Source organism: Drosophila rhopaloa, unplaced genomic scaffold (genome assembly GCF_018152115.1).
Source record: "Drosophila rhopaloa isolate 14029-0021.01 unplaced genomic scaffold, ASM1815211v1 contig_115, whole genome shotgun sequence".
In the NCBI taxonomy this organism is placed as follows: Eukaryota; Metazoa; Arthropoda; class Insecta; order Diptera; family Drosophilidae; genus Drosophila; species Drosophila rhopaloa.
In genome coordinates, this window is record NW_025334990.1 from 2,705,129 (window position 1) to 2,730,681 (window position 25,553).

Consider the following 25,553-nt stretch of genomic DNA (forward strand, 5'->3'; position numbering starts at 1 on the left):
AGTTTTTTATATTTCAATACTCCCATATGTTTTTTTTTTATTGAGTACAAAATAAATCATATCGGAGAGTCTAAATATAGGCGTGTAAATTGAATTACAAAAAATTTAAATCTCCAAAAAATAATATTGAACGCAGATATTTATTTATATGTATCTTTTTGTATTGCATACAATGCTAAATAGTTAAACCAATTGCAAGTTTTTACATTGCTCAACATATAAAATCTATTAATAATCGAACGCGATAGCTTTCGTTTGGGATTAGCCTACAGATTTAGTTATTCGGTTGATTCTGTTAAAGTTAGCTAGCTCGATTAGTATAACATTTTACTCCTTAGGTCTCACTGTTAGCTTAATCATATATACTACAAGGGGATGGGTTTCCAGACTCGATCCGCTAAAGGGGAGAACAAGTCGGTGTTCGGCGCCGCACTTGATCGCGGTTGATGGACAGGGGACTGAGGCCACTGGGGAAGACAATGACATGGTGGTTGAGCTGGCCTCATATGCCCTGCAAGAACCTTCGTAACTCCTCCTCAGTGTCGAAGATCATGACCGGGAAGGGTGATCCTGGCACGAATTCGCCGGCCCATTTCACCTCTACTCGATAGTCGCCAGGTTCGGTTGGATCATACTGAAGATTAAAGAGGATATAGTTAGCTGTTCATAGATCTAGCGATTGCCGATCTCACCTTGCAGAGAATGGTGCGATCCTTCTGACTCTCCCGCTGCATTTCCACGCGGAAAGCTCCCTTGGGTCCACGAACCCGGACTGTGAGTTGACCAGCTCCCGCTCCTCTAGTGTCGCAGATGAAGCGCGATTGGAAGGTGGCCAGCACGCCATGCTCGATTCCAGGTCCATAGACACGGACCTAAAAAGAGAAATTTTGTTCGAATTAGATATAAAATAAAAACTATATTTCAATGTCAACCCACCTTACTGGCATCCGGTGCTCCGGCCACTTTCAGGGCGAATGGTGAGCCCGGAACATTCTGTCCTCCGTATTTGATGGTCAGCAGATGACGACCCGGCTCCTGAGGCTTGATGTTCAGGGTGAATGTCGCATCGCCATGATCGTACAGTTCGCAGTAGGCCACCTTGCGCACGCCAGCACAGTGAGCAGTGAGTTCACCAGGTCCTGCTCTCCTCGTATCTATCCAGGACTTGATGTCCTTGCCGACAATCCCGTGACGCAGTCCCTCGCCGGAGGCAATCACCTTCGAGGCATCCATAGAGGAGCCCACTGCCACGGTAAGCGGACATCCCTTCACCAAGCGACCGTTCCACTTCACGGAAAGATTCAGAGTGCCAGTGGTGGACTTAAGGGGGGTGTACGAGGCCAACCAGATGTTTTCGCTGGGCCGGGGCTGCGCCAGACTCACCGGCAGCGATGTGTTGTCCTGGCTGGTGAGGATCACCTCCGGCCTGCCAGCCGGCGCATTCGAGGCGTCGATTGTGAAGTGGGCCGCTTCTCCAGCCTGCGCCGCCGCCAGTCCGCGTCCCATTAGCTGCACCTTATCCGCCGCCTGTTGACCCGTGACGAAGGCACTTCTAGGACACTGGGTGATGGTCAATCCGCTCCAGGTCAAGTCCAAGTCATGCTCGCCGGCAGCCAAATTCTCGCCAGTGATGTTCAGGCACATCTTGCCATCGACCAGCTTGTCCACGGGTATTTCGATGCCATCGATGCTGCAAACCAGCTTTCCCGGACCCGCGTTCTCCACATCGAAGATGATTCGGGCAGGCAGAATCAGACGGCCGTCATGATCCACCAGAGTGCCCCAGCCACCCACAGGGGTGACCTTGTTGGACTCCACGCAGCTGATGTGCCAGGGTGATCCCGGCAAGCTTCCTCGATTCGGACAGCTGGCTCGGATCTCGTATTTGCCCACGGAGAGAATTGTGTACGAGATGCGCCACTCATTGTTGCCCAGAGCCTTGATCTTGGGCTCTATCCGCTCGCCGTACTCGTCCAAGCGTTCGATCTGGACATTCGGAGCAATGGGACAGTAGACCACGAAGGAGGCCTCCTTGTTCCGGTGGCACACCTCCAGGCCGTGTCCAGCCGCCCGGGCATCGTTCCGCACTCCACTGGAGGAGGCGGTGAAGTTCAGCGGGGAGCTGGGAATCGTCTCTCCTCCGTACATTAGGGTCAGCTTGTAGTTGCCCGGCTGCGAGGGCACAAACTCCACGTTGTAGACACCCTCCGACTGCTCGCTAATTAGCACGGGCAGACTCTGATTGCTGGGCGAGATGGCGAAGGCCTCCAATTCGGCGGTTCCGGCATTATCCGTGCGCACGGTGAAACTGTTGGGACTGTGCAGGGCCAGCGGCTCCTTGGTGACGCCCTGGGTGGTGACCTTGCTGCTGTCGAAGGATTCGCAGGTGAAGGGACTGCCAGGCAGCGGCTTCGATTGGTGGAGCACCTCTGTTGGGGTCAAGGATTAGATTAGTAAACCTGGAATTCCTAAATAAGACTACACCACTTACCAATCACACACTGTCCCGGCTTGTTGATGGTGAACTCCGCCTGCAGGTGTCCGTTCTTCGTCTGATAGCACCTCACGGGCAGAGCTTGTCCTCCTGGTCCGGAGACCACCACGTCGAACTCCCTGGCTGGTCTTTTCACAGTGTCGATGGCGAAGGAAGTGGTTTTCCCCACTCGAGACTGATACAATCCCAAGCCGCTGACGCTGATTTCCTTGCCAGCACTCGCGGGCAGCACACTGATCTCCAGGGGCTTCAGCGAGATGGGCACTTCGTTGAACAGGATGCTGATCTTGTGGGGAGCCACACGGGTGGGCTGGTACACAATCTCGTACACCCCCGTCTTACTGGGTCCGCGGATGGTGTGCGGCACTTCGGTGGCTCCACAACGCACTAGGGCAGAGAGATCTCCCTGGCCAGCCTCGTTCAAGGACACCCAATGCTGGCCGGCCGATGGCAGAAGGCCTCGCTCACCTCGGTGATCTTCACCAGAGTGGGATCGAAGACGCACAGAGTGCGGGATCCAATGTGCTGACGGGTCTCGCGATCTATGAATCGCAGTGTGTAGTTCCCGGTCATGTGGGTGCGGAACTCCGCCGTCTGCCTGTTAATCGAATACGGAACGGACTTCTGATCCGGCGAGAAGATCTCAACGATCTGATCGTCAGCTGGGAAATCAATGGCCGCCAAGCTACCAATCTGAATGTGCTGGGTGTGCTGCTGGATGTCCACGCGGAATGGACTTCCATCCACGGCCACCTCGTTGAAAGTGATGTTCACGTAGTGGGGTTCCGTGCTCTGGGGCACGAAGGTCACATCGTATAGTCCGCGGGCACAGGCCACCACCTCGGCCTTGACCGTGCTGCTGTCCGTGGAGACCACCAGCTCCAGTGTGCCCTCACCAGCTCCTGCAGCGTCCACACTGAAGGTCACCGGAACGCCCAGGTTAGCCGGTCCATACTGCTGCTCCAGTCCACTGATGCTCACCCTGGAGACATCGAAGACATTGCAACTGAAGGGGGATCCGTTTATGTGCTGATCGTTTGCCGTCACACTGATCAGGTGACGACCCACAGTGGTGGGCCGGAAGGAGGCGGAGTAGCTGCCTCCGTCGTGCTGACTCAACTGGCAGTGCTCATTGTCCCCCGAAGGCGAGGTCACAAAGATCTGCGGCTCCACGCCCTCGAAACCCTCGAGCTCAAAGGTGTTGTCCATCTTGACGGCTGCCTGCTTCAGGCACTCACCCATGGCCATGGCCCGAGGCAGTCCCATCGAGGGCGAAGCCGCTGCAGCGGCGATGTGGCAGCTGAACGGCGAACCCGGCACCGGATGTCCATTGAATCGCACCGACAGCGAGTGGGTGGCCGCCTCCGTGGGCTTGAAGTTCACCTTGAAGCGGGCATTGCCCTCGGACTGGACAAAGTTGGGCACGTTCTTGCCATTGACGGCCACAATGATCTCCAGGTTGCCAGCTCCCGCCTGGGAGGCATTGATCCCAAAGCTCACACTCTTGTTAACCACGCCAGCCCTGATGTCCGTGACGATAACCTTCTCGGCGGAGTAGGCCTTGAGTAGGAAGGGACTGCCCTCCACGTGACCGCCACCGGGCAGGCGAACCTCCACCGAGTGGTCACCCACCTCCATGGGCTCGAACTTGACGTTGTAGCCCAGGGTGGACGAGCCCAGTGGGTCGATCTTCACGGGCACACTTCGCCTAGCAGGACCCAGTACTTCGACCGAGGGTTTGGTATCCGACTCAACGACGAACTCGAACAGCCTGCCCACGCTGACCTTGTCCATGGTCTCCGGCGATTGGATGCGGGCGGCGGCTGCCACGCGACAGGTGAATGGGGAGCCGGGCACATCCTGGCTGTTGAAGCGTAGCTCCACCGTGTGACTCTCAGCCTCGCGTGGCGTGAAGCTGATGGCATAGGTGTGCTGACCTTGGGCCTGGGCGGAGGTCGGAACCCTGCCCCCGTTCACGGTCACTTCCAAATTGCCGGGTCCGGCCTGGGATGTCTCCACCAGAAAAGTGACAGCCTTGCCAACCGTTCCACTGCTCACATTCTTCACCTTGATGGCGCTGACATCGTAAACCTAAAGAAGAACACATTTTAGTGGAAGGAAGTCGAATGCATTACTGAGCCGTAAGCCAGTTCTCGGAATATCTTACCAAGGTAAATAAATAAAACAATACTCTAGGTACTAATTTTTAACTTCTGTAAATACGGTTTGGATTAACGATCTGCAGGTTGAAACGCTTTAAACTTCCGGAAAACGTTTAGATTTTTAGAACAATATTGTTTACACAAAATTAAATTTATTACAAAAATGTAAATAGGTTTAAAATTAATTGCACACGTCTGTAAACTTTTCCCATTTAAATTGCAGTATTCATTATTAATTAAATTTTTGAAAAGTAGAAAAAACGTATTTTTTTTAAATATATCGACTGCCATAGAAAAAAAAGGCTTCAGCTTGTCCTTAATTTAGTTTACTTCAGGTCTAGTCACCAAAAAGGCTTACGTTCAAAATATAAAAAAAGATTTTGCGGAAAATTAAAAAAAAATACTTTCCCAAATTACAGAGCATCCCAACCTACAGACTTCTCCCTACTAGACTTAAACTAACAGGCTTTAAATAAATGTACACTTATAACAAAACGTTACCTAAGAAGCTTTCCATTTTTTTCTTAACCTCTTTCTTAACATTTTTATTATAATTATAATTTGTATTATAATTTCCGTAAAAACCTCTAACCTATGCCTAACTGGAAAATTATGTACCCTTTAACTTATCTAGGTAATTTTTTATTTAACTCCCTTACTGAGGTGTAAAAAACTAGTACACCGTTGATCATAGGTGTAAAATTGACACTGATTAAAAATTAAAAATAATATTTGTTTTTATTTTTAAGAATCCTCCATACATACCTTAGCAGCATATGGACTTCCGGCGGTGGCCAATCCATTGACCGTGACATTGACTCGATGCTCGCCGACGACTCTGGGCACAAACTCCGCCTTGAAGACGCCTTCGGCGGACTGATGCACTTGCGCTGGAACCGACTGGCCAGCAGGTCCTGATTCGGCCAGCGATTTTAATTTTTTTGTTTATCATTTCGTATTCGATTTTAGTATTGATTAATTATTGTGTGTTTGGTTTGATTTACATTTTCAGTTGCGACGCGGCCGGAAACGAGTTTAAGATTGATTTCGTTTGTTCGTTTTGTTGAAATTCGATAATTGGGCAACGATTCGGTTTGGTCAGATGTGTGTTGGGTTAGTGTTTAGTTTTCAATCGCGGATGAAGCGAAAAAATTTGGAAAAATGTTCACTCGATTAGTAATTTTAAACTTTGAAATGTTGGGCAGTCTGGGGTTAATTGTGGTTGGGGATTAAATCGGTCATTTACTTGGAGTGCGGTTAGTTTGATTGATTATTGTATTGACTGTGCCAGAAAGGGTTAGTATACGGAGATGTGACAAGGGTCAGAGACAGTAAAGAATATATATAAAATATACTAGTAGTCCCAAGTGGATCTGTACACTGTATACAGAACACTACGCAAGAGCCTGCTGGATATACAACCTATTGGAGTTTGTTTTAAACCATTTTTTATTTTTATTCGAGTAATTCTACACATTAATCAGTATGAAACAAATTAGTAAACAATCGGACATTAGTAAATACTTCATTTTGTTATTGTGTTGGCTAGAGTTTCGCTCAGTGGAAACTCATTTCTGGGGTTATTTTGTGGTTCGGACGGTTAGCGAGTATATATACACCTGGTGAATAGTATATATATGTATAGGGGAGAGCACGGAGACTACTCCCTCATTTAATAGTATAGGTAATATAAGTATATGCATATATTTATATATAGTCTAGTACAAAAGATTTCGCCGTCCTGAAATATAATACAGATACAAAGGTGAGCAACATTATTACAAAAAGGACATATAGTTACAATCAAAGGACAAACACAATCACAAATGCACACAAAACACACAAGGAGTACGCTTGAACTACATGAATAACAAAAGCAACTGTATGGTATCTATAAATACTGAGTTTCCATATCTGGCCCTATGGCATATTTGCATACATTCAACTTCATCTAAGCAACCAAATCAGAAGCTTTGAAAATACTGCAGTCGAACTTCCATAACTTAAACTTGAAACATTTTTATTAATTAAAGTTTTTTTAATTTGATTTAAGTTAAACTGATTTGAGCTTTTTAACTGCCATTAAACTCATTACTCAAAAGTAAAATATTTTAATTTGCAATTCCTATTACTTCAAAAGCCAACTATATATAAAAATAAATATAAATATCTACTTTTACTTAAACTTGTTTACTACCTGCAGTTATAATTAGTGTGAAAGTAAATTGAGTTGTACGCTACACACATGCAATAAATGCTTTTGGATTTTATTACCGCTTTTAGTTAATACGTTTATTCTTGTTAACGAAGTTCGACTGTATAGGCAAATGATAAATGTGCCATATAATTACACAGGCACACACAAACTACTCGACGAGGCTGCGCATCCCATAAATCCACTCTCTAAGTGCAGCACCTTGTCTTCAGATTCAGCCGGGGACATTAACCACAAGTTGGGGCTGGTGAGGGGAGGCGGTGAAAAGTGGGGGTGTGGCATGCTTGGGAGTTTCCACAACGACTTCCGCTCATACAAATGGCCTGTACAAGTCTTTGTGCGTGAGGTTGAGGTGTGTGAGAGAGGGTGCGATGCGGATACAGATACGAGTGGCAGATACGAATTACAGATACAGATACGGTTACTGCTACCAGGTACGAGTATGTATGCAAATGGTTCCAATCGAATAATACGCTTAGCAGACACAAACATTTAGCAAACGAGCAATTAAATTACGAGCCTTAAGACTAAAACCAATGCACAAAACACAAATATAGGGGCAATGAAGGGGAATCTGGGAAGATAGACCCCCCACAAACAGATGACATGTGGTTGGCGGGAGGGGGAACGGGAATGGACCCAAGTAGCCATCAATTAGCGGAGCAGCCATCTCTGGCCGCCTCTGCCTACATACCTTCCACGTTCACCTCGATGTCCTCCAGACGGCCGCCATTGTGATTGATTACAAAAGAATTGGTCTGATGCACGGGTCCTGGGCCGCCCAGCGACACCTGCGGCCCTGCCACGCCCCCACTGATGCCCACCGTAATCGGACAGCCGGGCACGGGCATTTTGTTGAATGACACGTTGATCGTGTGCTCGCACGACTCCGTCGGCACAAACGAAACGGAGAATCTGCAAGCAAAAGGGAAGACATTAAAGATTACATTAAAAAAGATACAAAAATGCATCTTAACACACATAAAAGGCAAACTGAAATTAACGCAGTCGGCAAATGATGCGACAATAAGACACCAGATTACACTCTGCTCAGTCATAAAAAAAAAAAAATAATCTTAAGGCTTGGATAATATAGTATTTATATTTAACAAGTTTCTCGGTTATCTCAATAATGTATTTATTATAGTTTTACAGTTTCGTGGTTCATACTGACATTTAAACGAAGATGTTTTAATCGACTAGTCTGTTGATGCTGCTCAATAATTTATGTCATCGTTTTCTGACTTTTGTCTTCTGCTTTTTACATAATTATACTCGAAAACAATAAAGTTAATTGCTCTAAGCTAACAAAAGTTTTACAATTTAAAGTAACCCTTTCGGTAATGTGTATCAAAAAAGACTAGTTGATACTAAACAAGTGTTTTAAAAGTTTAATTTGACAATAAATAGCTAAAAGTATAAAATGGCATTTAAATTTTATGACAAATAATCGTCAGGTTATAAATTAGCATCCAATTGGCAATCGTAAATTTACCACTCAATGGGACGACATTAATTTGTAAATAATTCCATACTAATTGGCATCAAATTCATTGACTTAATTAAAGATTTATTCAATCAAATCGAGCTTTCAATTGAATAATATTTAGGTTAATCTGCTCACCTTGCACTGCCTTGCGGATGCACCTGCGTGGGAATGTTCTGTCCCTTGGCCGAAATGGTGATCTCCAGGTTGCCCTCACCGGCATCGCCCGCATCCACGGTGAACTGCACAGGACGACCCATCGTTCCCCGCGAGACACTGCCCACCACCACCTTGCTGGCGTCGTAGGACTTGGCCAGGAAGGGGGTTCCCTGGACGGCGAACCCGTTGTACTCCACATTGATCGAGTGGCCGCCAACGGTGGTGGGCGTGAACTCGGCGGTGAAGCCAGCGTGGATATCTCCGGTCACCCGGACGGGCAACTCACCCTGGGGACCGCGCACGCTGACGGCCAGCTCGGCGGCTCCGCCTCCGCTCACGGTGATGTGGAAGGAGGAGGGCCGGTTGACCGGGATCAGCTCCAGGTTGGAGAGATTCAGCAGCACCCGGGAGGTGTCCGCCACGGCACAGACAAAGGGACAGCCGCGCACCGTCTCCCCATTAAACTTGATGTCGATCAGATGCGACTTGGCCTGCTCCGGCGTGAAGGAGACCAGGCAGCGACCACCGCCCACCACCTGGACATGATTGGGCACCTCGCCCTCGTTGATGGATATCTCCAGCTGGCCCTCGCCGGCGGCGCTGGCATCCACGCGGAACTGGCACGGCTGGCCGACCACGCCGCCATTCACCTCCGTCACCTGGATCAGGCTGGAGTCGTAGACCTTGGCGATCAGCGGGCCGCCAGCGATCTTCGTGCCGTTGATGGACGCATCGATCACGTGGGTGCCCACCTCGGTGGGCACGAACTCGATGCGAGCAGCACCATTTGCCGCCTCATGGGTGACTCTGGCGTTCAGCTTTGACTTGCTAGGGGTCAAAACCGTGGCCACGCACTCGCCCTTACTTAGGCTTTGTCCAGGAGGCGGCAGTATCTCAAAAACCGCCGGCGTATTGGCGGGTACCAGGCGAGTGGATTCGCCCAGAGCGGTCAGGCCGGGTGAGGACATGATTTCAGCGTGCCACGGTGAACCTGTAATCAATACAAACAAATCGATTAGTCTCTGGTTGGGCAACAGTAGAGATTGCTTTGGAAATTGTCAACTTAAAGAGCTAACCTAACGACCGAGATGAATGACGATATTTGACCCACAAAACCATTACATGCACCTGCAGCTCGGGTAATTGAGACCGATGCCACAGTGCCACCCAGATGGTGGCTCACTCAGTTCAAGTATAATAATCTGATATGCTTCATATTCAAGCACTGTTGCTATCATCATTAAGATTCCCATTAACAATAAATTGGCAAAGCCTCCCCTTAACTATTAAGCTGTGCTCAACATTTTGCTGGATTAGAATTTGTTTGCAACTGCCTATCGTTAGTACGATTCAAACAAAAGATAAACGAATTATAAACAGAAAAGAAATTGCTAGTATAACAAGCTGTGCACAATCAAATAACGACTTTTGACCAACAAAATAACGCTTGCATCGCAGCTTTAGAAATTGATATGAGTAAAACAAACAGAGCTGAAAGATGATTAGTAAATTATCTGATTTGGTTTACATTTGACATAGATTGGTCTGTGTTTTTAAATAAATAAGAATCTGCATGTAAGACTTTCTGATATTATCATTTTAGATATTATAATTGGTTTAACGTTTGTTTTTTTTTCTTTAAGATATTTTAATTATCCCGTTTGTTAACCAAACCTCTTACAAAATTAGAAAAATTTTAATTTTGAGAAATCATTACATTTGCGTTCTTACCTAACTCTTTACTTAAAGTTCTCAAGAATGCTCAATAGCTTTTACATACTAAATATATAAATATTACATAGATTAATATTCTTTCTTTGCTTTGCCTCACTGTTCTAAAGATGCTTTCTTTCTGATAAATATATAAAGACTGAATCAAATCCTCAGAGAAACTAAATAATTGTATGGATCAGGGAAATAGCCAAATAGATTGCTGAATCAAAACTTTAAAACCAGACCTCGCATTCTTAAGCTGGCAAGGTTTCCGCTGCGACTTTGCATTGTTTCTCGCTGCGCCTCATTATAATTGTCGCAATCTCAATCTGTGCCGCCTGGTTGCCGGCGACAAGTGCGTATCTGTAGCTGTATCTGTATCTGTATCTGAATCTAGAGCTGCGTATCTGGTGCCTGCCTGAGCTTCAAAACAGTATCTGTGGCAGCCTACATTACAGGTGGACGGGTGGCGACAAGAGATTCGACAGAGTTAGTTCAGGAATGTTTCAATGTTTCGAAAACCAGCCAGAAAGCATCATTAAATTGCAAGGGGAAGCCGCAATCGAGTGGCTCGATGATGTCGAGCGATGCCGCTGCCAATTTGCGATGGTGGAGCAGATTGGCAATTGGCTCGTTAAACGCTCGCTTATTTGTTGGCACTCGCATCTCACATCTCACAGCATTTTTATTGGACACGGTTGGGTTCGGTGTTTTTCTGTGTTTGTTGCCTGGCGCTCAAATTTACTTTTGTTTGCAACTTTCCATGCATTTCTCTTTTTGCAATTGTTGCACTTTTCCTTTTAGTGCTCGTTTGCAGTTGCTGCTGTGTTGCTGTGTTGTTGTGTTGCCGTTTTTTTATGGCTTTCCATGAAAATTGCTGAAATGGTCAGTCGCCAGTTCGATGGAAAAAAGTCTAGCTGTGGCACTGTCATAGCTCGAAACTCGCTTCGTTTTGGGTTCCCCAGCTGAATGGCTTTACGCGCGACTTGTCTTTCCCTGGGAAACTTCTCCATCACTGGGTTCAAACAAAAAATACATTTTTTATTTGCCCAAGCTGTGAAAATCACTCGCTATGAGACACTTCCCATCCGCGGTCTGCTCTTAGCACTTTGGCTCGAACAGTTTTCGTAACTGTTTCTGGCTGTTTGTTTTCGGTATTCAACCAATTGGGGCCATCATTAATCAGTTATCGCATTCTCATAACTCTGCTCATGGCCAGCGGCTATGCAAAAAGATACAGTTAGGCGACCGCAGCTCCAAAGAGTCTAACGCACCCAGTAAAAGTTGGTCGACTTCCCCAGACAATGTTGCAACGTCGCTGTCGCTGTGAGGCAAGTTGCGTGTTGCAAGTGGCAAGAGCAACTGCACTTCGACTAGCTAAAAACGCAGTCTTTTTGCCGCTTTCCTGGCCGGTTTCCCAGCTGGAGTGCTAATCGCAGCGCTGAGTTGTTGCCTACCGGTCGGAGAACAAGTGCAGCTAGCTAGCTAACGCTGTTATTCAATCTGCATAGGCATCTACTATTGTCCTACACTGGGAACAAATCTGTGTCAGAATTAAGTACGTGTTGCGGAAATGAGGAAGTTAACATTTCCAATGTCAGTGAGTTAAGAACATGAAAATATTCGATATTTCATTGCACACATCATCTTAACTTTTAGACTACTATATAAACCCTAACAAATCCCAATCCTTAATAATAACATTTTATGAAATTCCTCATATTACTCTGCTTAACCAATTATAAGAATTTCGTTTTATTTATCTATGAATTTGTATGTTAGTGGATTTACATTATAGTAGCTTTATTTGTATCTCAACAACAGTTTGGACCGATTTTGATTATGTTACATTCGATTTTTCATTAATCCTTAACCATACATAAAGAATACAAAAAGCCTCTCATAAGAAAGTATTTTTTTTATAATTAGTAATCACAAAATTAATAAATGTAAGTAATGTAAAGCAAACCTTATTTGTTTTACATTAAAGGGCTTTCAGAACTATTAAATTCATAGTTGTAAGCTTTAAGAATTGAAAAATAACGAAAAATAAATTATAGTAATCAAGTCAGAGTTTTTCGTTAGGTGCAGGCACCTGTGGGTTTTTGTTTGCCTGCGGTTACGTGACTACTGGCCGCAAAAGCCCGTTAGATGGCCTGCAGCTGTCGCAGAAGTCTGATTCTGAATCCGAATCTGAACCTGACCGTTACACCAAACTATTTTTCGAATGTTACATGGGAAGATTTACGTTTTTGTGGCTGGAGACTGGAACCGGTGCAGTTGACAGTGCTAGATTGCTGGAACTTAAATCGGAGGCTGAAAACGCGCGTGGACCTTTATTCTTTTGTTGTATCAAATCACAATCGCTGGCGGCACGTCTGAACTTGAAAGAGGTGGAAATTATTTCGTGTAGCGATTATGTCAGCGGGTTGTAAATTATTTATTTATGTGTAAGCTTATGCGTCGAGTGCGGCAATCTGAATTTCAACAAGACAACGATTAAGTGAAAACGCTTATAAGAATTTGCGGAGCGTTGCACAAAATGAAATCGCGGCACGACCACGTTTCGACGCACGTTTTAATCGCGTTTTACCACGACCGGCGACACTTTAGTTTTATATTCGTTTTAATACATTCTGTTTTAAGTATTTATAATCACTCGAGTTGAACTCCGGCTCTCTGGGGTTGGGGTTGGAATTGGGGGGCAAGGGGCGCGTCAAAAACCAGTTAATGCTGCTGCTTTTCGACAATTTTCATTATTAAATTATGCACAACTCAGGCAGACGGGCAGGCAGTTTCACTTTGAATGGCGGTGGCTCATAAAAATCCCATACAGCCGAGCGCTGGAAGTGGGAATGTGTGCCAATATGCTGAGCGGAAATGGCCAAAAGCGGCGGGTAAAAGCGGATAAAGGGGGCTAAAATCGGAGAGAGGTGTGGCCGCCGCCAGTCACTCATTGTTTAACACAAAAAGAAACGAAACGGAGCCAAACGAAATCGAAACGAAATGTTTGCTCACGATGCTTAAGCACTAAGCATATGTATATCTCGTGAGCTTCAAAATCGGTGGAAGGAAAGTGGCCGACGTGGCCAAGAAATCGCAATCTGCGCCGGAGATCTGGCGTATGGCATATGGCATCTGGCATCTTACGCATACCTGTCGCGCCCTCCGCATACCTGACTGACAACCCATACCTATCCCAACGGGTTTTGGGCTGCAGCAGCAGTGCGGCAGGAGCTGATATTCCGCCCAGGTAGCGGGGGAAATCGACTGCTTTGATTTCCGCCTGAGCCGCGAGATATACACACAATGGCCAGGCATGCAACAAGTGCGCCTTGAACCACATACAACTGCATCGAGTGTCTATATCTGTATCTGTATCTGCGCCTTTGGCTTGGCCAAGAGTGGAAATTGCAGTTGGCAAAGCAAGATGGCTGCCCCTTTGCTAATATAATTGCATCGCATTGCGGAGACAGTTTTCTTCGCATTATTGATTTGGCCTAGCCTGGCCAAAACACAGCCACTACAAAACGCTGCACCGCGGCCTGAGCTTCGGGTTGAAATATTTCCAGCTTAAAGGTTCATTAAACTGGTTTTTGTTCGCACAAGAGACCCCAAAATGTAGAAAAGGAAAAAACAGAGAGTGGAGGGGCGAATATTAGCATATTTCTTTGGCTTAGAAATCTCAGACACGGAATCTTTTCGATTCGCTTCACATTCCGGGAGCCGAAAAGAGCTCCGTGTTCTTTTGTTGGCCAACTGTTGTTATTTATTTACGCGTGGGGTTCTTGTTTTGTCTTTAACACACAATTCTTCACTTTTATCTGATTCTCCGCTAGCCACAATCACAATTTCAGAGCGTTTTTCTTGCCAATTTTCCTGGCGTTTTGCGAGCTGCGATGCCGCCGACGTGTCAGTTTCGTTTGAAGCGCGATCTTCGACTGCCAACGCGACTCTCGGGGGAGCGACATCAAAGCAAAAACCCGTCGAGCAGGTAAGACCGAGCGCTGAGCGCGCCAGAGCGTAGATCGAGAGAGATCGCGGCAGGTGAGCACAGGTGAGCTTGGCAGAGAGCCTGAGAGAGAGTATGCGGGAGCGATAAACTCAGAGAGAGCCTCACATGACGCGAATTCGCCGCACAGTGGCCAGAGTTCTCTATAAAATTCCTAATAACCAAACCAGGAAGCAAGTTAGAGATACTTAAAAGACTCTTATACAGTATACTGGAAGAAGTTTCCTTCTTAGATAACTTGCTTGTAATGTATCTTACTAATCGCAAATATACATTATATATAACTATACATATTATATATATTAAATAAAGTGCATTTAATGTATTTATTTCAATTTGCTAAATTTTTTAAAATGTTAACATGTAAATTAAGGAATGTAAAGACAATTTTTTAAAGTTACGAAGTCTATTCTAATTTCTGTTACTCAAACCAATATACTATAAATAGTTCCATTTAAAATAAAAGCCAAAAAAAAATACATTTTAAATTATACCCTAAGAATCCACGATGTGCTTTCAAAAAAGCAATTATTGTCTTAAAAACGATGTGTGTTACCTAATATAAAATAGTAAAATAATTTTGTATTACATCATAAAATAAATAACCTTTATTCGAATACAGAAAACTATAAACTGTTTTACGAAACATGTATACCCTGCACTAGAGTAGAGCAATAGAAGAACGAGTAAGCTATTCATATCTATGATCATGTCCAAAATATGTGGTCCCAAGTGAGGTGCCTTTTTAGCAACTAAACCACTTATCCCACCCACATATCGGGAAATGCGCGAACTTGAGACTCACCTGGAACTGTTTCCCCATTGAAGGTGATCTGCACTGTGTGCGTTCCATGTTCGTGCGGCGTGAAGCTGGCGATGAACCTCTGACCTCCCAGCGAGCGGACCGAGGAGGTGACACGCCCACCGTTGACCAGGATCTCCAGATTGCCGGAGCCCGCCTTCGAGCCATCGATCTCGAACTCGACGGGTCGTCCGATAGAGCCGTTCGGAATATCCTGCACCCGAATGGCCCTGGCACCAGTGGCGTTGCTGTCTATGGGTCGAAATCTAGAGAGCGAGCTGTAACCATATCCAGGAGCAGTTTCGTGCCCATTGCTCTCGGTCACCACATGCTCGCTGGACTCTTTCACGGTTTTCGTATAGCCGCCGGACTTGTCCGTATACGTATTGTTCGAATGTGACTTGACTGTAATGGCACTGGGTCTGCAATAAGAGTTAAGATTCATATAAATATTAGTAAGGGATTATATACGTAAATTAACTTGTTAAAGGCACTTAGTAACCACATTGGTTTGGAAATTACTTATGAATGTGTCTAATTCGTAAAACGATAGATAACTGTTTTTTATATTTTTATTGAACACGCCACACAAGGATGGACCTTCATTTCGTGTATTAACAAATTATTTCTAAAGATCCCAAAAAAGCGGTAACCGGGTGCTAAATTCTATTGCAAATCAGGTGTGGTCATAGCCGGTCATACGTTAATTAAGATAAGTGCTGAATCGAAAACTTTTTATATTTCACAGCATACTTTTGGACACCTTTAAAAGTGATTTCAAAACTCAAGTGGCTCCTGCGGTATTCTCGATTGGAATTGGTTTTAAACGCAATAATTTTATTAAAATTTACATGTAGCGCTCTCCATCGTCGGGGGAATCCCGGCGATAGTCCGACTGCTGCTGCTGCTGTTTGTGCAGGGCGAACTTGTTGTACTGGGTGTTCCGGTGCGTTTCGTGGTCCAAATCGGGCCGGTTGTACTGCAGTTCCGTGTTCAGCTGCTTCTCGGTCATGTTCGCCAGCGATTCGAGCGAATTGTGCGAGAGCATGTGCTTGGTCTTGTTGATGACGTCCCAGCTGTCGCGTCTGGCGGAAGCCGGCTTCATCGAGGACACCCTCACGTTGGAGGAGTGGTCGATGCGCGGCTCCGGGGATCCAGTCCTACGCAGCCGCTCGGCAGTTCCGTATAAAGAGGGACTGGCACGCACATTCGAGTCGGTCACATAGTTCGAGGTGGATTTGTAGGTCGAGGACTTCTCTACAGTTCGCGAGGACTCGTAACCATTCTGGAAAGGTTGAAAAAGCTAAATTAATTTGGGAATCAAGTTTACATTGCCTTCTCACTAGACTCACGGTTTCAAAAATGTTGAAGCATACTTTATAGGTAAATCGAAGCGATTAGTGACTAAAACATATTTAAGCTTATTCTGGCTTGCTTGGGCTTTCACTTTCACAAATTTCTTATGTTTTACCTTTGAACACAAAAATGATGCTTCGACTTTCTTAAAATGAAAATGTTTGCGATAAGAAAATTAATTGCCTTCTCTGCATAAAATCGTTCATATTTGCAAAAGAAAAAATATATGACTGACTGATTTATTGACTTGTATTTGACACCACCATAAGAGCACTTAAAAAGTAGTTTATTCTTTAAATTTATACACCACCTCAAATTGGGCGTTTAAATATTTGCTTTGGCAGACTTGCATTTTAGTTTGAACAGCTCTTATTTCACAATTTATTTAAGATAAATGCATAACAATTGTGGTCGAGCTGTTGCCTTAATATTTTGTAAGTACCTAATAACACCCAATTGTGATGGCTTGGCCATAGTATTTCAGAGATTTTCTAGCATTACCTTGGTCACCGGGCTGGTCAAGGGACTGCCCATCCGGTGCGTGGCGGTGCTGATGTAGGCGCTATTGGGGGAATAACGCTGCACGGGCGAAACGGAGGCGTGTCGTGGACTGCTGGTGATATTGCGGGCAGAACTCTCGAACTGGTTGGACGTCTTGATGGTCAGTGGACTCTGAGTGTGTAGCTCACTGGAACGGGTCTGTGGGAAATACAACCAAGATTAGCAAATATTCGCAACAAGTCGTTCACACAAAGCAGGCAAGAGTTAATCTTTGGTTGTCGGATAATTCTCTTTTAGGGATAGCAAATCGAAACAACAAAATTTAGTTACATTGAGTGTGGGACTAGGTATTGGACTAAGCGATCTGGTCAGGGTGCTAGTGGCCAGCTGCTGGTGGCGCTGCTGGAAGCTGCTGCTGCTACTGCTGGTATTGGTATTGGTATTGTAGGTGGTGGCCGATTCGCGCTCCTCGCGAGGTGGCGTCAACTTGGGCTTGTTCACTGCGCGCCGCTGGCTGTACAGCTCGTTCTCCTTGTCGTAGTAGTAGTCGTTCTTCGTGGAGCTGCTGTTCGAGGTCTTCGAATCCCGGCGACCATTCAGGGTTTCCGTGTAAAGATCGGCCGAGTTAAGATACTTGACCGTGGGTGAACCACTAACTGGCGGTGGAGCAGGTGGCGGTGTGGCGTGGTTCTCCTGTCGAAGGTAGTTTTCAGTGTGTGTGTTTGGGGACAGGACCAAGGATGTGTGTGTGTATGTGTTAGCCAAAACATTCAATTTTGATGGGTTGGGTAATGAGGAAGAATGAGGAATCCCATGCCGCATGCCTTAACCCCTCTGAGTCCAACTTACCTCGCTCTCCCGCTTATAGTACCTGGAACTCGAACTGTGATAATCGGTGGTGTCCAACTTGGGCGAGAACTGCGGGGAGTAGCTGTTGGTCCTCTCCGCCGTGTTGTGCCTCGAAAGGGAGGAGTTCCGATAGTCATTGTGCCGGGTATTCGTCGTGGAGATGAAGTGCATCGAGGGACTCTCCGAGCGGTGTTTGCTGTCATGCAGTGGACTACTACGCGTTTTCCCCGATCTTCCCTTAGTGCCCACACGCATGCTAAAATGGTTATAAATGGTTAATAAATTGTACTTTTCTATAGGTCAATCTATTACAATGTTTATATAACCGGCTTATTTGCAAATAAACAGTTATTAATGGATCAGTTTTTCTATTAATAGACCAAGTATAGTTTTAAAAAGTAATAGTTTTTTTGAATTCTTTAATTCCTAAAATGATTGTAACTGCTTTTTTATTGATCAATAATGAACGGCCAATACATTTTTATTTGCAATTAAGGCGGACCTATAAAGGTAACTTTTTTTCCACTTATATAATCTTATATTCACTCACATAAATGGTGATCCCTTGACGTCGTAGCCATTGAAGTAGATGTACACCCGGTATTTCCCATTCTGCCTGGGCATAAAGGTGACCCGGTACTTGTTCTCCACGATCTTCTCCACGGAGCAGACCAGCGAATGCTTGTCGTGCACAATGTCCACATGCAGTTCCCCTGAAACGCCCACTCCGCGGGCATCCACCTCGAAGGTGTGAGCGCGGAGTGGCATGGCTCCATCCAATCCGTGGACCGAGACTCCGGAGGCATCGAACACGGCACAGGTGAAGGGTCCTCCTTGGATGTGGCGGCCCTGGTAGGTGATGGCTATCTCCCAGATGCCCGCCTCGTCCGGCTTGAATATGGCACTGTGTCCCTCGTCGATCTTCTTTAGCGGGCAGTTGTGGGAGATGCCCGTGGGCGAGACCGCCGTGACCAGGATGTCCTCCGTCTTGGGCGCCCCGGTGGCATTGACCAGCACCTCCACGAGACTGCCCAAGGCGCAGGGCGCCATGCCCGGAGGCGCCACCTGCAGCAGGCGGGGCAGGGCACGGAAGAAGTGTCCGCCCAGGCTGTCCTCGCCAATCTCCACCACAATCTCGTGCATTCCGTACCGCTCCGGCACGAAGACTCCTTCGCCGTGGGCATTGAGGCGCACGGATTGTCCAGGCTGTCCGGACGGAGGAACCACATGGCAGCGCACTGAGCTGAGGCTTATGTCCCGGGACATCACGTCCACGCGGAAGTGGGTCTGCGTGTGAATGGGACATTAAACATTAACCAACTGCACTTGGATCTCTGAAGATGCATATGTGTATATTTACACAGTTGTGTTCAGAATAATAGCATTGATAAAAGTTATCAATGATACATTTAAGTTTAGGATTTAAATTGGGAGTCAAGCTTAAATGATTTTAATTTTTCCAGTTTTTTATTGAAAATTGCCACTCAAAAAGTTGACTTCTGAAGTGTTTAAAAACATAGACTTAGGCATAGACGTTATATGAAGTTAGAAAAATATAAGACCGACTGCCTTTCCTTTTCTAATGTGGAATTCACTTTTAGGACTGTCAACAAAACATATTAGAATTGGACTGAGAATGAAAAATATATTTATGTAAATATTCAACCCATGTTGAACATTCATTGTATTTCTATGTACTATTATTCTGAGCGCAACTGTATAAATGCACATGCTCCACTTACCGGTTCGCCCACCCGACCGGATGTGCTCTCCAGGTAGACGGTGACCAGGTCGGAGAGCGGCGGCCTTGGCGGCACCCACTGCAGGTGGGCCGCGTAGGCCATGATGCCCAGGTGCTCCACTTCCGGGTTGGCCATGTCCTTGGCCGTCAGGATGGGCTGCACGCCCAGCCGGGCGCCCGCCTCCACCGCCTTCCGAATGTTGTTCTCGTAGTGGAAGGGATCGGTGCTGAGCTTTTCCGGTGCAGGCGCCGAGCCTCCCAGTCCCTTGATGACTTCGCACATTACGCGTCCATCGTTCCAATCGGTCTGCAATATTAAAACGCAGTTAAGTGAGGGGGGCTTATTTTTGAAAGGCTGTACATATTGAAATCAATTATTATTTATTTTTCTTTAATGCAATCGTTTAACGGCTACTTTTATTGCAAAGTAATGTTTATTTTCCTTAAAAGGTATTTTATGTTTGTCTTTAAACACAAGGTAATTAACTGTTGAACATTTGTATGTTTAGGTAGCTGTAGAAAGCTTAAGTACCGGACTTTTCAAAGTCAAATTGTCGTACCATTTTACAAATACATATTTTTAATTCTTGTAAAATATGTTCCGCGACTCACCGTAAAGTTCTTCACTGGATCCTTGACCTGCGTGTTCACCCATCGCATGGTGGCATTGTAACCAGGACCGCCGGGCTTCATGAAGTACGAGAGGTACGTCATGCCGGACAGCTCATCCAGCCAGGGCGAGGCCAGGTACTCCGGTTCCAGGACCTTTGGAACTCCAAACTCGCGCTGCGCCAAGTCCATGGCCTGGGTGCAGTTGCGAACACTCTGGCCGGGATCGAGGCTTCGCCAGTGCGGGAACAGGCCCGGCTGGCAGTAGTCCAAGAGCGCCGCCAGGTTGACACCGCTATTCCAATCGGTGGTCAGATTGGTGATCCTGCAGTCCGGCAGAGCGGCCTGCAGCCAGGCGAGCATCAACTTGCGCGGCGGGAACTTACTACGTCCGATCTGGTAGCGCACAATCAGCGACCAGATCAATCCCAGGATTAGCTTTATGTTCCCGTTCACGATGTCCACATTGCCGATGTTCACCAGCTTGATGTGATCCGCCTCTATCGATTTCAGAGCCGTGGTGGCGTTCTCCAGGTAGTGATGCTGGTTGGCAGGTCGCCGGTTCCACGAGGGCTTCAGTGGACGCGTCTGCAGGTTCTCCACAAGAGCGCACAGGCAAGTGCCATCGCAGAAATCCGTGGCCCAGTCATGAACCTAGAAAAAACAATAGAAATTTGCATTAGCATTGCTCTATTATTAACAACAGTAATGGGAAATTTTGTAGCAAATAAATGCAACACAAAGTAAGTAAACAAGGGAAAGAAAGTTTGTTTAGTTTCTTACAAAATCATTTGAGGTAAATATAATTTTGTATTTAATAACCTTTTTATCAGTAAATTTCATTCTAATCGTAGATGACAATTGACTAAATTTAAAAATATAAATAATATATATTTCAAGTCGAAATAATTCCTTGCAAAGTAGGAAATCATGACTCTCAATGTATTATAATAAGTCATTAAAGAAAGAGATTAGAAATGAACAATTCTATGAGCATTTTCTTAGCGCCTTCTATAGTTTGAGTGACTACATAACTCCCATCTCAGATTAGCAAGCATGTGAGACGCCCTCCCAAGTCTGTCCATATGCAAGAAGTCCGCTTGACAGACAGCCTTCCTAATGAGCAATCAACGGCAACTGCCGCCCCTTCCGCAAACTGGTGGCCCACTTTACAAGGTGAACCGCCTGTTCGGAACTCAGATCTCGGAGCAGGGAACATGGAACTTGGGCTTGGGCATGGGAACATGGCCCAACTGGTTAGTTGGCTGCTCCGAACTGAGCGGCTTTCTCCGCCCGGTGCAACTAATTGTGCGCGATTTTAAGCATTTGACATAAAGCTTTTTATCTGGTGGGCTGTCAACATTCAGCCGGGGAACTGGCGAACTGGCAAACTGGCATACTCGGTACGGAGACAATCGCGTGTCTGTTGCTGTTTGTTTGTGCCTAGGAAAATATTCATTGGATGCCATAAAAATCTCGCACATTGTTGCGCCATGGCTCTCTAACAAGCTGCCGCAGGTTGTTATTTGTTGTCGTTTCTGTTATTCTGTGCACACAACCTTTAAATTTTTAAGATGCCTCTGCCTGCTTTTACGATATGAACTGAAGTTTCGGCGGGAAGTTGCATTTTAACCCAACAGAATATTCACCCCATTTTTACGTGCATTTTTATTTGCATGTAGAATTTGTCTCCAGATGACAAAATATATGGGCATTCTGATTAAATTTTCAGGGCAGTCGTTTTCTTGGGACTGTGAAACAAACTTTATTTAAATTTTAAAGTGAATGAATGTTGGGCATCTATTAACATTAAAGCTGCATAGCAGAATTATAGAAAAGGAAATTGTAAAATTGATTATAACAAAACACCGAAATGCTTCACAACTTTCTTTCTTGGCGATGTATTTGTTCTTAGCATGGCACTTCTTCTTTAAATAAAATCTTCTCCTTTGTTTGTGCATGCACTTGTCATACAAAGTTGATTGCAATATTATTTGTGTCATATTTACGCATGAGCTAGAATTGTAAACAGCGTAAAAAGCGCAAACTTGGCCGTCTCGTTTTGGTTTGCTGACCCAAATAGATGCGAGCCAGGTCACTTTGGCTTGGCTCTCAATTAGCGCTGTTTACTGGGGTCTTCAGCCTTGCTCATCACATTCGTTTTTGGCCCAGCCGAAAAAAAACAGAAAATTATACACAAAACTGGGCAAGATCGCGGACAAAAGCTTTAGCTTGTTTTGTGTATTGTAACTGGTAATGGGAATCGATGCGTCGGCCTTGGCATTCAACCGGCCAAATATGGTCGGTTCAGGTCGCTCAGTCCGGTGCGTGTGAGAAAATCCGAGTGACTGACTGACAATCGAAAAGTCCCTGGACAAATGAAATGCATTGTTGCCAGTACGTAAATTCGTGTGAGTACTCTTGGAATTATTGTAATTGTAATCGCTGGTGCCACTTGCCAATGAAACTGCCGATCTGCGTGGGCGCTTAATCCAAGTTTTATGAGCCTGACCATTTAAGGCAACTCGCGGAAGAGCTTGGAGCTCCGTGTTTATGATGGGGATTGATATTTTTACGGGTTCTGAATGCCTAAGACCTATTTATAAGTTCGTATTTAGTTTTAATGGGATCGGTATATGACCATACGCGACAACATTGATTTCACTATTTTTAGGGACGATTAATTCTTCTCATTTCCGGTTTTCTATTTATCTTAATATGCAGAACTCACTTTTAGTTTCAGCATACTTTAAATAATTTGTAAGTTGCATGTTTTTAAAGGGGTATTATCATTGTATTACTAACCACTATCCCACCCAACACAACCACAATGAAACTAAAGATTAACTTATAATATAGAAATATCCCAGACGAGCTTAAGGCCTCCTGCTGCTTTTGCTCCAAAAAACTCACTCTTTAATTGTAGTTTAACTATTGTTAATAATAACAATTATTCAATCATTGCATAAGCTTTTTATATTTCTCTGCATTTCTAGTTTCTCATAGATTTGTGGTCTTAAGGCCTTAAATATTCACTTTTACTTTAAGTTTAATTAAGGCAAGTGCCCAAGGCATTTTTTGTTGAATTACAAGTATGTATGCTAATTGGAAATATACATTGCTGGTTGATATCTAGCTCAAATTCCATTTCTACGGCAACCTAGAAAGTCTTACTTGTACAACCATTAGTAATTCATACACCAGATAAAATTTATAATTTAAAAATGTTTTGTATAACCCCTGTGTATTCGTGTTCTCAGGCCCTGCTTCATGGATAGTTCTACGAATTCATTTATTCACTGGACCCGACCCATTGATTGGGTAATTGTTTTTCGCGCTTGATCGATCAGACATTCAGTCGGCAGGTAGAGAGGTATTCAGTCGGTTAGAAAGTGTTACATAACCTATTGTGAGTGCTAGGGGAACGGAATGGAATGTGTGCATGTATCTATGTATCTATAGTATAACTCACCTGCATTCCCGTCTCGCGCAAATGCTCGTTGACCCAGTTGCGGAACGTATTCGCCTGGATCTCCACCCACAGGTCCTCGTTGCCCCGGATGTTCATCCCCTTGGCGGCGGTGCCCTCGGGACTCCGGGCCACCAATCCGGCGTGGGTGATCTTTTGCGTTTCGGTGCTGCCATCGGAATTGTGTTTCAGCAGCCCCGCGTGCGTCACCTTGGCGCCTTTAATGTCCTTGACGTCCATCTTCACTGCACGTCACTGCACTTCACCTGCGACTTGCGACTCGCACATATGTACAGGTGTAACTCCCGTTCAAACACTGATCGGAAAATGGACAGAACAGAATTTGTATTGATCAGACGCGGCTTTAGTTATATGTAGTTTCGGTTTCAGTTTCAGTTTTAGTTTCGTTTGCACACGATCGCTGCTCGAAGCGAACTGTTTCAGTTGCTCGATCTGAGCGGCTGCTCTCTTGGCCGGGCCAAAACAAACGATGACGTCATGGCCAAAGCTCAAAGCTCCAGAGAGCAGAAGGAAAAAAAAATGCGGGGGGGTTTCGCCAGCGAATGTGTGTGTGCGAATATCTCTGAATCTGGCTATAAAGCAAAACTGGTTTCGTCGCTTCCAAGCCAAAACGAAGGGGGCGAAAAGGAAAATTGAATACAAAAATAACAAAAAAAAAGTAATAAAAAAATAACAATAAAAAAAGAGTCTGAAAAATAACAGAAATCACTTAGTTTGGAATTTCGCCGCGGCAAAAGCAAGCAGATCTGGTGGGCAGTGCTGGCTGTGGATGTGAATGTGAATGTTGATGCTGATGTTGATGTTTGAGCAAGTCTTTCACAAACGCCACGCTAGAAGGCCAACATGTGTGTAAACGTGGGAGCCACCGCCGAGGATAATAATGGCTGTAATCACAGTAATGAAATCTGCCGCGATCAATTGTCAATTGTTTGCCCGTTTTCACTTGTCGCACTTTTACCTTAACAATTTGCGCAAACCGAAAGTTAGCTGTCGCTGTCTGTCAGTCCGCTCCACAAACAGTGGCCAACGAATTGAAATCTGAAGTTGGCCTTTTTGGCATTATTCCACACCGTGTCGCGAAGACAACGAGGCGTCAAAAGACTGTCTAACCGACTTAATTATAGGAAATCCGGTTGCGTTTCCAACCAGTCAGTTGCCAGCGCACATATATCATAGCATGTCCAGTTCTGAGCGAGGTTGGTATGCAGATTTCCAAATACAAATACTATTTATTGACAAACACTTTTCGGAGAGGTAAACAACTCTGAGATGACATCACTCATCACTTGCTGAGCACAGCGATGAGTTGTGGCTTGAACATTTTTTAACGCCTCTACAGGAGAGTACAGAGCGAGAAAATCAGGGACTGCAAATAGTGTGTGTTTTTGAATCACAAAATGAATCACTTAAAACGACATACAAGAAAATGAGAAACGCTCTATCTATTCGTTTCCTACATTAGTAACTTTTAGTATACTTCAAAAACAATGATTATATTGCGATTTCTAAAATAAAACTTATAATGATTACGGTTCCTGGAAACAATATTTATTTATAAATCGTTTTTGCCTGCAATCGTTAAATGCCAAGTATACTTGATATTTTCAACAGGTTTCAAATGGGTATACTTAGCGTAATATATTCATTAATTTTATTTTATTGGACATAATTATTTGGAAGTCTGACTCATGAGTCAAATAAAAAGGTATGTATTTAGCTTGCTAAACTAACCAAATTTTGTTTATTAATTGCTACCTACTTCAATTAACTTTATGTAGAGATGAGAAATCCCTTTATTGTTAGTTTTTCTCAGTGACAAAACTGCGTTGCTCGGATCGCATAAATTAAGTGGCGGGGACAGCAAAAAGTGGAAATAAATGAATTGCTCCTCCGACTTATGAGTGATCCCGCGGCTGATGTCATTTGCTGACACTTGACATTGGCAATGAACCTAATTAGTTGCA

The 25,553-nt window shown here is 45.0% G+C and overlaps 1 protein-coding gene across 1 annotated transcript; it reads right to left on the reverse strand.

The window, feature by feature from the left end:
* Positions 1-121: 121 nt before the first annotated feature.
* Positions 122-24,001, reverse strand: LOC108044468 (filamin-C). Its single transcript, XM_044462030.1, is given in 17 exon segments — positions 122-634; positions 693-872; positions 937-2,429; positions 2,492-2,923; positions 2,926-4,585; positions 5,422-5,570; positions 7,566-7,786; positions 8,496-9,507; positions 15,047-15,465; positions 15,895-16,328; positions 16,901-17,098; positions 17,231-17,593; positions 17,750-18,005; positions 18,300-19,036; positions 19,492-19,797; positions 20,103-20,753; positions 23,572-24,001. Coding segments are annotated over 17 exon segments (8,985 nt in total). The 5' UTR covers positions 23,809-24,001; the 3' UTR covers positions 122-397.
* Positions 24,002-25,553: the final 1,552 nt, after the last annotated feature.